This window comes from Triticum urartu, chromosome 1A (assembly GCF_056163025.1).
Source record: "Triticum urartu cultivar PI428250 chromosome 1A, HENAU_Tu73, whole genome shotgun sequence".
Lineage (NCBI taxonomy): Eukaryota > Viridiplantae > Streptophyta > Magnoliopsida > Poales > Poaceae > Triticum > Triticum urartu.
The window spans coordinates 512,252,442-512,265,304 of NC_141873.1; the positions used below are offsets into that span (position 1 = coordinate 512,252,442).

The 12,863-nt window shown below is 45.8% G+C and overlaps 2 protein-coding genes across 2 annotated transcripts; one reads left to right on the top strand and one right to left on the bottom strand.

Annotated features, from left to right (window-relative positions):
- Positions 1-6,491: 6,491 nt before the first annotated feature.
- On the top strand, positions 6,492-7,852 carry LOC147992073 (uncharacterized). Its single transcript, XM_087527646.1, has 2 exons — positions 6,492-6,960; positions 7,100-7,852. The coding sequence occupies exons 1-2, from the start codon at positions 6,828-6,830 to the stop codon at positions 7,738-7,740; spliced, it is 774 nt and encodes a 257-aa protein (XP_087383772.1). The 5' UTR covers positions 6,492-6,827; the 3' UTR covers positions 7,741-7,852.
- Positions 7,853-7,929: 77 nt separating this feature from the next.
- LOC147992074 (rac-like GTP-binding protein 5) lies at positions 7,930-11,247 on the bottom strand. The gene is made up of 7 exons (XM_087527651.1): positions 10,829-11,247; positions 10,167-10,254; positions 9,897-10,006; positions 9,712-9,775; positions 8,600-8,664; positions 8,421-8,486; positions 7,930-8,341 (listed from the first exon to the last, which is right to left on the bottom strand). Exons 1-7 carry the CDS (start codon positions 10,925-10,927, stop codon positions 8,240-8,242), a joined length of 594 nt encoding a protein of 197 aa, XP_087383777.1. The 5' UTR covers positions 10,928-11,247; the 3' UTR covers positions 7,930-8,239.
- Between the last annotated feature and the right edge of the window lie 1,616 nt (positions 11,248-12,863).

Sequence of the window (12,863 nt, forward strand, 5' to 3'; positions counted from 1 at the left end):
TAGCATGAAACAATAAAAAATTATAGATACGACGGAGACGTATCAAAGTCCCGCACATATGGAGGAATTGGCCTCCCGGACGCGGGATCCCACAAATTTTTTTGGGACGGCCCGACTTGGAGTATTTGTTCGGGCCGGGGATACGGGATGGATCCCATAAACCGGTATTTACTATCGCGGATAACCCCATATGTGGGATACGCTAGAGATGCTCTAATAGTGCATTCATAGTTGTTTTTCGATAAAGGATATTTCATTGAATTGACTGATCAAGGTGATACAACCGTATCTAAAGAATGCCCGACCTCTATATAACATGATGCACACAAATAACAAGTCCAAACTTCCAAAAAATAAACATTGTTTTGCAAAAAAAAAATCAATCCAGCCTACGGTTGGGCAGATCCTATACAGAGATTACATCGCCATCCATGGAGGGAGAAAACCTACCTGGTCGTACGCTCCAGCCATGTAGATGCCATTATAAAAAGGTATATGTCCTCCAACTTTCGCAAGATAGACGAAGTATATGGAGCCATCACGTACATGCATGAATAACCTGCACAGGAGAAGAACCACATTTATTATTAAAACCATATCATTCCTGGTAAGCCACAATGCCCAACATAAGGCAGCCACCCCCATAAGAATATGTGCAGAAAATTGTTTATCAATGCCCCGCAACCAATTGCCGACAAGAGCCGAAACTAGCATTGTTGAGTCAGGCTGCAATCAATCTGCACCTTGAAGAACTAGCCAGGATAGGCGCAACTACCGTTGAAAAGGGCTTCCCACTGTCTAGCCACAATGCAACAGATGTTCTGCCGAGATAGCCATGCACCTCCTCTAGGCCACTATGTGAGGTGAAAGAACCTCAAGGGTCATCGAACGACACCAAACTTCAAGTCCTCACCATTGCCACGAAGCCCCAAAGAGAGAAGTCAACCAACAACACTAAGATGACCAAGGCAAAGACCACTGCCACGGACCCAATTCAACCGCCGCCACCATACACTCCAACAAACCAACCACACACCAAACAAACCAACCGAACTCGATGATAAGACGAACAATCAATAGAGTGGCTCAATGACTCCAAAGATAAAGCCATTAAGAGGGAAACAATATCGAAGATGTCATTGTCGTCCGATCAATGGATGTCTCTTAGCCTTTCGCCTGGAGCACATGAGATGATACGATGTAGGAGCTTCACAATGACACTTACAAGGAGAAAACGGCTCCCAAAGGCATGACCATCATCTATGCTAGCAAGGCCAGCACAAGACTTTGACCTAAAGCATCGCAGATTAGACATCCCCACATATCTTGGCCGCTGACCATCGTAGATCGTAAACACATCCCATGCTATACGTAAATGAATCCCTAACTTCTTATCTAAGCGTCGATGAGTCCCCTAAGACGATCTAATTTGCTCATTGATATCGTACAAAGCTTATATTCCCCTTTTAGGATGACCACCGCTCGAGATGGCAGGCCAAGGGCTTGGCCCTCTATGGCGGGTGGATTCTATTGGCGACCGCCGGGCATTTGAGGCAGCGAAACTGCGTTTTGGCAGGTGTATGGGATTCGCAAGGGGGCTAGGGTGCATGAGCTCAAGGAGGAAGACGCGGGAGGAAGGTGGAATGGGAGCGTAAAGGCCTCCTCGCCGCTTTGCTTTGTTGGCCAAATATGAGCCAGACCAGACCACACCCCCATGGCAGGAACCCCCGCCAACCACACAGGGGGGGGGTGCTTTGTTGGCCAAATATGAGCCAGACCAGACCACACCCCCATGGCAGGAACCCCCGCCAACCACACAGGGGGGGGGTGCTTTGTTGGCCAAATATGAGCCAGACCAGACCACACCCCCATGGCAGGAACCCCCGCCAACCACACAGGGGGGGGGGGGTGCTTTGTTGGCCAAATATGAGCCAGACCAGACCACACCCCCATGGCAGGAACCCCCGCCAACCACACAGGGGGGGGGGGGACTAGCTTGACTCGAGTAATATTGCGTGCATAGTTGGATATTCAATGTCAACATCTTATTTTCTTTTCTTTTTCACGCTGCTTTGCTATGATACACATAAGCAGTAACAAGGAACAACACAAGAAGAAGTAGACAACAAGCTGTGACAAGCAGTCAACACCACTAGGTAGACCCGCAAGAATGCAAGGGTATCCAACACAGGTAATTGAAGAACTAGGAGAGTCACAACCACCATCCAAGGGCTCCCCACTACCTAGCCACAACTCAACAGAGAGAGGCACAGACCATGCCGAAGAGCAATGTTTCGCCAAGACAGTTGTGCACCTCCTCTGGGCTAGGCCACATCACGTCCACCATCACAGTAGAGAGAACCAATACACTATGTGAGGCAAAAATAAAACTCAAGGCTCGTCGATGGGCACCCAATTTTTTGACCACCCATCACCCACTTGTTCACCAATGTGGAGGACATCACCAAGTCCTTGGAGAGGAACAAGGAGTACCCCGACGAGGAGATGCGTGAGTCGGCAAATTTGTTCCCCACCAGCCACGACACCTCCCCGTCTGTGGCAGGCAACCTCAGTCCAGTCATGCTGCATGGTAGGCACGTCGGATACGAGTCAGGAGGAAAGCGTCGAGATAGTATTCAGTAATGAGGAGATCAAAGTGCTTGACCAGGCGGTCTTGGACCATCTTGATCATGATGCAGCCCGGCCAAAAATCCTATCAGTCATAAACACAGTTTCTAAAGGAAAAGAGACACTTCGAGCGAAGGGCATCCGAGCAAGAAGAGGCCGAGGGGTTGTTGTGAACTCGCCAGCCAATTAAAAAGAGCATGTTGGGCGAGGGCAAGGCCGGCCTATTAAGGAAAAGAAGAAAGATGTGCAAAGCAATCGAGATGCCACAGTTACATGCTCGGAGTCCCATCACACGCCAACAGAAAATATGCATGCGGCGGCAGGGGCCCTGGTAAGGATCAACTTCTCAGATGGACATCCAGACAAAAATCGATGGAAGAAAGGGTCTCAAGGAGGGAGGCAGCTTGCCACTGCGAACCTCCGCTCCCCGCTTCATCGGCATCAATAGTAATTATATCATAGTGTTCGAACATGCAAATGTTGAATGGTGCACTTGACCCAACATCACCAAGAATATTGAGACAAGATGGAATGCAGAGACGCCGTGGGAGGCGATGACAGCTTGTATGATGATGCACAAGATGATTGTGGAGGATAAGGTAACGGAGTGCGGAACGGTCTGTAATTTTATTTTATTCTGAATTTTTGGTCTGTTATTTAGGAAAACCGGTCATCCTACGCAAGGACATTGTTGAGCAGAATCCTGCGACGTCCGAGGAAATTATCCAAATGCATGCATCAATAGACTCATCACGGAGCTACTCATGAGGATGATGTGGTTCAACATTTGTGGGCGATTCGATTCGAATAAGTAGAATTCAACAAACTCGACATGGAATGGAATGGAAGAGGAAGATTTGTTTGGTCCATCTATGAACACGACACTTGAGATGGATGAGTCTATTTGTCATGATATTCAGCAAGTTTCCATTGCGGAAAACGAATTCCAAACCTCTCCATTCTCTGAGGAGGAAATTCGGACTGCGGTTTTTCAGATGGAACATAATAAATCTCCGGGTCCGGATGGCTTTCCGGCGGAGTTCTTTCAAAATTTCCAGGACATGTTAAAATCAGATTTGGTTCAGTTGTTCAATGAACTGCATGCTCACAAACTTGACATTTCCCGTCTAAATTTTGGGGAAATCATTCTTCTACCCAAGACGAAAGATGCGAGTCGGATTCAACAATATAGACCGATTTGCTTACTAAATGTAAGTTTTAAAATCTTCACCAAGGTCGCCACTAACCGTTTGAACGGAGTGGCAGACAACGTGGTCAAACCATCCCAAACAGCTTTCATGCAAGGACGAAACATTTTGGATGGAGTTGCTGTCCTTCATGAAACAATTCATAAGCTTCATCACAAAAAGTTGAACGGAGTCATTTTTAAAATCGACTTCGGGAAAGCTTATGATAAAGTAAAGTGGCCCTTTCTGCTACAAACATTATGAATGAAAGGGTTTTCCGATACTTGGTGTCGATGGGTTGAGAGCTTTGTGTCCGGAGGTAGTGTCGCCATTAAGGTAAATGATGATGTAGGCAACTATTTTCAGACAAAGAAGGGGCTCCGTCAGGGGGACCCTGCATCACCCATCTTCTTCAATATTGTGGCTAATATGCTAGCTACTCTCATCGAGAGGGCCAAGTCAGCAGGTCAAGTCACCGGGGTCATTCCTCATTTAGTAGAAGGAGGCCTATCAATATTGCAGTATGCGGATGACACTATTTTGTTTTTGGATCATGACATAGAAAAGGCCAGAAACCTCAAACTACTGTTATGTGCTTTCGAGGATTTATCTGGACTAAAGATTAATTTTCATAAGAGTGAACTCTTCTGCTTCGGCGAGGCCGCAAAAGCCTCACAAGATTATGCTGAAATCTTTGGTTGTCAACTTGGACAATTTCCGATTCGATATCTGGGTATCCCTATTCATTATCGGCGATTGACAATAGTTGAATAGAAGCATGTTGAAGAGAGATTGGAGAAACGTCTGGCTAGTTGGAAGGCCAAACTCATGTCCTATGGGGGCCGATTAATTCTGATTAACTCGGTCCTTACCAATATGGTTCTCTACATGTTATCATTTTTTTCATCTCCCAAAAGGTGTGCTTCAGCGTCTTGATTACCATAGATCAAGATTTTTTGGCAAAGTGATAATGAAACCAAGAAATATCGTTTGGCTAGGTGGAACGTCTTATGCCGTCCAAAAAGCCAAGGGGGACTTGGTATCCAGGATCTAGAGATCAAAAATATTGCATTGCTCAGCAAATGGGTATATAAACTACTCACTGAGGATGGTGTTTGGCACGAAATCATTCGTAATAAATATGTGGGTTCCAAAGCAATCTCCCAAGTTTACTGGAAACCGGGTGACTCACACTTTTGGAGTGGGTGATGAAAGCTAAAGATTTCTTTTTCCAATTTGGAACGTTCTCGATCAGGGACGGCCCCCAATTACGATTCTGGGAAGACACATGGTTGGGGAACAACCCCTTAAACGTGCAATATCCAAGCTTATATCGGATAGTTAGACATCAGTTTATCACGATTAAGCAAGTGTTGGGTCAAGAAAACCCAGATTTGGCAGCATGGGAGGATTTGCTAACCCGTTTAGGAGCCATTCAGCTGTCGGAGGAACCGGACATCTTTCGATGGAAATTGCATCAGAGTGGAAAGTTTTCGGTCAAATCCATGTATGATGAATTGGTACATAATGAGGTCCCAATTGATAATAGAAAACTGTGGAAGTTTAAGATTCCTTTAAGAGTGAAAATTTTCCTATGGTTTCTCAATAAAGGTGTTATCTTAACTAGGGACAATTTGGCACGACGAAATTGACAAGGTTGCAAAAAATGTGTTTTCTGTCACCATGATGAGTCGATTAAACACTTATTTTTTGAATGCAAGTTTGCACGCTCTGTATGGGCCATCATCCAAATAGTTTCGAATTTATATCCTCCACGTAGTGCACAGAATATATTCAGCAATTGGTTGAGGGGTATAGATAAACAGTTTTCTGCTCACATTCTTGTGGGGGCGGCTGCCTTATGTTGGGCACTCTGGCTCACCAGGAATGACATTGTTTTTAACCGTAAATGTGTTTCATCTCCTATGCAGGTTATTCATATATGCTCGCGATGGCTCCGTATGCGGTCTATCCTGCAGAAGCCGGAGGACAGAGACCTTTTTATGATGGCGTCTACTCGGCTGGAGCATTCTGCCTGGGAGATTTTCTACCCCCATGGATGGCGGTGTGATCTTCGGATAGGATCAGCTCCTTTATAGGCTGGGCTTTATTTATCTTTGCTTCTGGCTTTTGGCCAGTTTTTTTCGATCTTTACTTCTTCAAATTTTTGGTTGTGTGCATCTAGTTATGCAGAAGCCGGGTGATTTTTGATGCGATTGTATCAACTCGATATTTCAATTCAATGAAAAGCCCTTTATCGAAAAAAAACAAGCGTATGCATGTGTTTAGCGGTAAAAAGGAAGCAAGTTGAAGCATGGCCGGCCTCTTGGTAAATACTACTCCCTTTATAAACTAATATAAGAACGTTTAGATCACTATTTGTTTAAATCACTAAAATAATGATTTAAAAGCTCTTATATTAGTTTACGGAAAGTATAGACAATAGTAGGGAAAAGAGACTCTGAATGACAGAAGCTGTTCTGTTGGTCCCCTCCCCCCTCCCCCCTCCCCCTCCCCTCATTTCATTTCATTTTCACTGCAGCATGCATGGTACTACAGCAGAGACAGTGGTAGTGGAGGAGCCTGCTAATTTATTTGCCTGCCCAAGCCTTTCCGTGCACGGCACAGACGGATAGGATCAATTGCGTTGCGTTGCGTTGCGTTTGCGTTTGCGTGTCTACTGTGTACCAGTGTACGGGAAGGTGAATTGATGAGCCCTATGACTTTTCTCCGTTTCCTTTCCGTGGAACAGAGCAAGAGCAGAGCAGCTGCTCCGCCTTCACTTTCTCCGATCTCATTTTCATCTCATCTCATCCACACCAACGGACGGGCGGACCCATCTCTTCCCCAATTTCGTCGTCGTCGTCGTCTTCTTCTTCTTATTCTTCTTCTTTCCGTGTCCGTCCACCATTGCTGCTTATTTCTTTCTTTATTTCTTTCTTGTCATCGATCTACCTATCCTATATATCTGCTTCCTCTTCTTCTTCTTCTTCTTCTTCTTCTTAACACTGAATGACAATGTGGCTTGGGATCTCCAATTCCAAGCAAGGAGAAGGACAAGGAGCAGTGGTCGCCATGCTTGGCCTCTGCGCCATATCCATATCCATGTCGATGCTGCCTCTCGCCGCACCTACCATCCACCACGGTACGGTACAGTACATACATATTCTTCCCGATCGATGCATCTTCTCCTCCTCTCTCTCTCTCTTCTTCTTGTTATGTGCTGTGCATGTGCATGTGCTTGGCTCATTGATTCTATTCTATCCTTTGGGATGGATGTGCAGAAGGAGGCGCTCAAGGCAGAGGGGGGAACCCAAACCCAGCCAACGCGCTGGTGGCGCTGGTGAACGCCGACCGGGCAGCCGCCAAGCTACCCGCCCTCCGCACCACCAAGGGCCTCGGCTGCATGGCGCTGCAGTGCATCGCCCGCTGCCTCGCCCTCTCCCCCGCCACCGCCTGCGCCGCCGACGGCACGCTGGCGCCGCCCTGCCACCCGCCGGAGACCGACATCACCGAGGTCTACGCTGCCAATTGCGGGGTCGAGCTGCCCACGGTGGACGTCGTGTCCGGCCGCATCCTCGGCTGCAGCAGCCAAAGCTCCGACGGCGTCAGCGGGGACGCGCTCCACATGGCCAACGCCACCGTGGTCCGCGGCAGGGAGCACGCGCAGGTGGGCGCCGGTGTCGACCGCGGCGGCTTCTGGTGCCTCCTCTTCAGCAGCGGCAGCCCCAACTCCAGCTTCCAGCTGGAGGCCGCCGGCAGGGGCATCGCCCAGCAGCACGGCTGCTTCAGCGACCCCGACGTCACCCTCTCCTGCACCACCTCCGCCGGCCACCACCAAACCGGACGACTCTCCGCCGGAGACACATCCTTTGCCTTGGTTGCTTCCACTCTGCTTTTTCTCCTCCAGTCCAGTCTAGTCTAGTCTAGTCTAGTCTAGTCTGTACCAACTGAATTGTTAAGGTAGCAGAGACACCCCGGAAGATTCTAGTATTACTCAGACTTGTAATTTTGCTATTCAAACAGTCAGTCAGTCAGTGATGAGTGTGATTATTTTTCAAAACATTTGGGGTTCGTCTAAATTTGCCACTGCAAATCCAAAATGCAAAGCACAAACAAACAAATAAGCAGCTAGTAGTATATTTCAGTAAGTACTAGGATTGGATTGAGCACTCCATGTTCATCGTCCACAAAATACTACCTACTACATATATATCATCATGAGCTGATGCTGCAACTTAGTAAAAAATATGTCAAGCCTACATATCTTCCTTATCAAGCCAAACTAAATTATACAACAACAACAACAACAACAACAACAACAAGGAGAGGCGAGGCGAGGCAATTATGATCCCTTTGATCGAAGCGAGACACTGCAAAACAAAGGGCTGCTCCTCAGCTCACTCCACCATTTTGAGCTAGTTTTACAAGATGCTGCATCCTTTCTGCGACTTCCTCTTCTTCCGCTTCTGCTTCGGAGGCTGGAGAACCACCTTGATCGCCGCATCAAACACCGCCTTGATGTTCTGCACCATGCAACCAAATCACCAACCCAACACTACAACTAGCCTTCTTCTTCACTACTAGGAGGTGCACTCATTTTACCTGCTGTGTTTTTGAGCTGCACTCGACGTAGGTCGTCGCGCCAATTACCTTCTTCAGCTCTTCACCCTACAATCATTAGCCACAGAGATGAGATCACTATCTTATGCAAGCAAGCACCAGAACATACGCATATGCTATTTATTTTCTCAAGAAGAAAAACAGATAAAGCTTCCGAGTACCTGAGCGGTGGAAATAGGAACAGCCCCAGGGTGATCCACGAAAAACTGCTCGTCATCCCGCAGATCTATTAACATGAACATAGTTGCTGAGTTATACAACATTTCTTACAGCAACAAGTAGCGAGGAAGCAGTAATAGGCCGAAACATGCAGAATAATGTCACTTCTTATTAGACAGCATTTCTTACAGTCAACTGTAATTGGGAATCAGGTACAAAGCAATGCAACTCAATCTCAAGTGGCTACAACAGCACTGTGTTCCACGTGTTCTCAAATTGACTAAACCGTCAGTGAATTTGACAAGAACGTGTGCAGGGCTCTAAGAGGTAATAACATCAAGAATTTCTGTCATACTGAAAACTGAATACAATCATGTAAAGAAAACAGACCTCGGTATATTGGACTTGAGCCAGAGAATATGGACTACAACCAGATAGAAACTAATCTTATGTTCAAACTGATGTCTAGTCACTGGCATAACAAAGGAAATAGCATTCTGGTCTCTGCAACATTCATTAATTTGGTATACGAGTATCATCACACCTTTATCAGAGATAACCCGAATATCATCATATCAAGTCTTAATTTCACACCAGGGAATTCAACATTAATTATAAGGATCTCAAGTTTTCGAATTAACACAAGCTCCTGCATACTAAAAGACACGAGTCTGCCATTTTCTTGTTTAAGGACCAACAACAATCTCTCAGCTAAACCATGAGCTGGTTCTTAGTAGCAGAAAAAACTACTTGCTTGAAGGGATATATGCCATATTCCCGTATTAGAAAGTATTGGGCAGCAGGCATGCCTCCATAAAATTCAAATAGCTTGCTTGCTTTCCGTTCGACCAAGTCAGCAGCATTTCAACATGCAAAGATGGGTAAAGATGATATTGAAATATCATAAGCCTGCAGACCGTCATCAGTGACAGTACAAGTGAACTCATGACAACAAAGATGCCTATACTTAGACAGGGATTTCAGACTACTTAAAGCAGAAGCAATGCAATAGGACATAGAAGGGCACGCCAAGCATAGTTCCAGCAAGAATTACAGAGAAATGTGATACTTTGCATAAGCATAACAGAGATAGGAGACGAATGGGGGCATATACCAAGTTTTGTCCCAACAAGAATTATGGGCACACCAGGAGCATAGTGCCGTAGCTCAGGGATCCACTGGAAAATTACAAGCACATGTCATATATCATAAGCAAGATAACAAACAATTTATGAAACTAGAACAAGTCATTGAGAGTGGGAGCAAGGAAACAGAGAGGATCAAAGGAGGATGGGTTGCCTTCTTAGTGACATTCTCGTAGCTTGCTTTGCTGATAAGAGAAAAGGCGAGCAGGAAGACATCTGCACCTCGGTAGCTTAGTGGGCGTAGTCTATTATAGTCCTCTTGTCCTGTAAAATTCATCGCATTTTTCCCCATTAATTATTCTGGTGGGTTTGATTTATTGAACACACACACACACACAGACAAACAGAGACTAGAAGATGGAAACGAGGATGTTGATATTAGCATGTGTGCACATAATATAAATGGGGGAAAAGAAAAGCTAACCTGCAGTATCCCATAATCCGAGGTTGACGGTGCTCCCGTCGACCACGACATTAGCGCTGAAGTTGTCGAAGACTGTTGGGACATAGTCCTGTAATGTAATGTAGAAATGGAGGATAAGGCACGAGTTAGTAGTACAAGATGCAAAAGTGTTTGCTTGCTGTACATTGGATATGAAAACGCAGTTGCTTTAGCTATTCATCATATTGGGTGGCAGATGAAGATGAACGATCGCAGTAGAAAAAAATAATCTAAAAGTCATTTTGTGTGTGTGTGTGTGTGTGCCTAGAAACAGGGAGGGAGGGGTTAACAATTAAGAGGTTTCATGTGATAGCAATTGATTTGATTTGATTTGCTTTGATTTGATTGTTGGGTGGAGATAAACTCCTCACTTGGAGTCGGAGGAGACTAACAGGGATATATAGTACTCCCTCCGTAAATAAAGATAAGAGCGTTTAGATCACTACTTTAGTATTTGAAAGGCTTAGCATCGGTTGAACTGAAAACAAAGGAAGTAATCATGATTCATCTTGTAAAAATGGGGAATCCACCCATCCATCCATCCGTCTTGTTCTAAGAAGGGGATCTATCTATCCATGTAGTACATGTATGTAGGGCAGAGTAGTTGAACAAGGAAGGGGAGGGAAGGGAAGGACGCAGCTTACGGTGGGGAAGGTGTTGGATGTGTAGGAGATGAGGAGGCAAGTCTTGCCGACGGCGCCGTCCCCCACCGTCACGCACTTGATGAACCGAGAAGCGCTCATCGCCGCCCCCGCCCCCGGCTTGGCCGGCCCTTTTCTTTCTTGAATTCAATTTAATTCACCGCTCCCTCCTGGTCCTGGGTCGATCGATTCCCGGCAGGCCCCCGCTGCGCCAGATCGATCCGGGACCAAAGGAAAGGAAGGGAAGGGGCTCCTCGCTGCGGTGCGGTGCGGTGGTTGCCTTCCGTCGGCTGCGGCTGCGGCTGCTGTTGCGGTGGGGGAAGGAAGAAGCTCAGCTCAACAGCCACAGACAGCGAACAGAGCAGAGAAGAGCAGAGGAGGATTTGCAGTTAGGCCCCTCCCTTCCCCCACTATCAGTACCACTACCACTCGCTCACTGTTCCAGCCGATGGAGATGGAGATGGCTCAATTGTTTGCTTGCTTGTTTGTTTGTCTGGTGTGGGCGTGCGTGATTCCCCCCTCACAAAACGCATCCATCCTCTCTTTCTTTACTTTTGGTGTCACTTCTACAACGTCAGCACAAATCCAGCCTCTCTCTTTCATTTGACCCTTAATCTATACCTCTATATCTATACTTATACCTATATATATACCTAATAATAATCCATATTCAAGAATTCATCCAATTAACCAGTTAACTTACTGATTAATCCCTACTCGTAGGATCACCGAGTAGCCGATAAACCGATAAATCATCCGATTAATTGATTAAATGGCCGATTAACTTGCCTATTAGCCTATTAATTCCCTACTCGCCAGCCAACCGAGCAGCTACCAGTTAACGATTTCCTCAACAATGATAATAATAAAGGGAAAATTTTGTTTTTGCCGCTCTAGATTTTGACCACTTTGCTTATGCCATTCTAGAATTTGACATTTCACTTTTATCAAGACGTTGGACATACACACGTTAGTTGGACTCTTATTTAGCAGAAAACAAAACTACTAATGCTAACCACTTAGCTCAATGGGATTATTTGTACATCAGAGACCCGGCAGACAGGCCATCCCAGTCAGTTTTGGAGGAAATGCTTACATGAGATATATTGTATCAGCTTGTTTCATTAATTTAGTGTATTGGTAAAACAAACTGTATTTTCTCTCAACAATCCCATATTTAGCCTTTTTTTAAGCCCTGCTGTAGGCCAAGCGGTTGGAAATGCTCAGAGCAGAGCAACAAAAACGGCGTGACAAGTGAGTGAAAAGAAGGCAGGAAATTAATAGGTAAGATCACTAAATAGACGTTAGGTAGGCACATATTCACTCCCGTATACATGACTATAAAAACCAGCGGGGAACCAACGCTGGATATGCAGTGCTAGTTGCGGGGAGGTTGGAGAACACAGCAAATGAGCGAGCAGAGTAGCATCAAGAGTTCATTGTTTTTGAGAATTCAATTCCACAATAAAATCTGATGGGAATAGGAGGCATTGGAAATTTGAGTAGCAAAAGTACCGTCGTTCTAAGCGGGGACTACTTTCTCTCATCTGCTGCTGCCAGTGATCCCGACACAGGAGGGCAATTTACAACGACCCTGCTCTAGAGCTAGGCTCCAAGAAGGCAAACGCAAGGCTGCAGCTCGCTTATGTTAGCCTGTAACCCTCTAGTAATCTGCACCAACAAGTTTAATTTGCTAGCCCGTACCCGCGACCATCGTACATAAATTTGGCTGCGACTAGGTACTGGAAATACGCCGTCGAACAGAAATTTGATTTCTGAGTAATATAACCCTTTTTTCCCCAAAAAGAAAATCTGATTTCGTCTTGTTATCACGTCACTCCATATTGTGTTCTTTCTTTCTTGCCGTTCCATATGGACGGAGGGATGCTTCCTGTCATTGCACATGACATGTGGGCCTATCTGGACTGCTCTCGCCTTAGCTACTTGTAGGGTTAGAACTAGAGCTATACAGGCTTGTAGATAGCCACAAGATTTCTGTATGTAGGCAGACGGAACATGATTCTTTGTTTACCGGCTG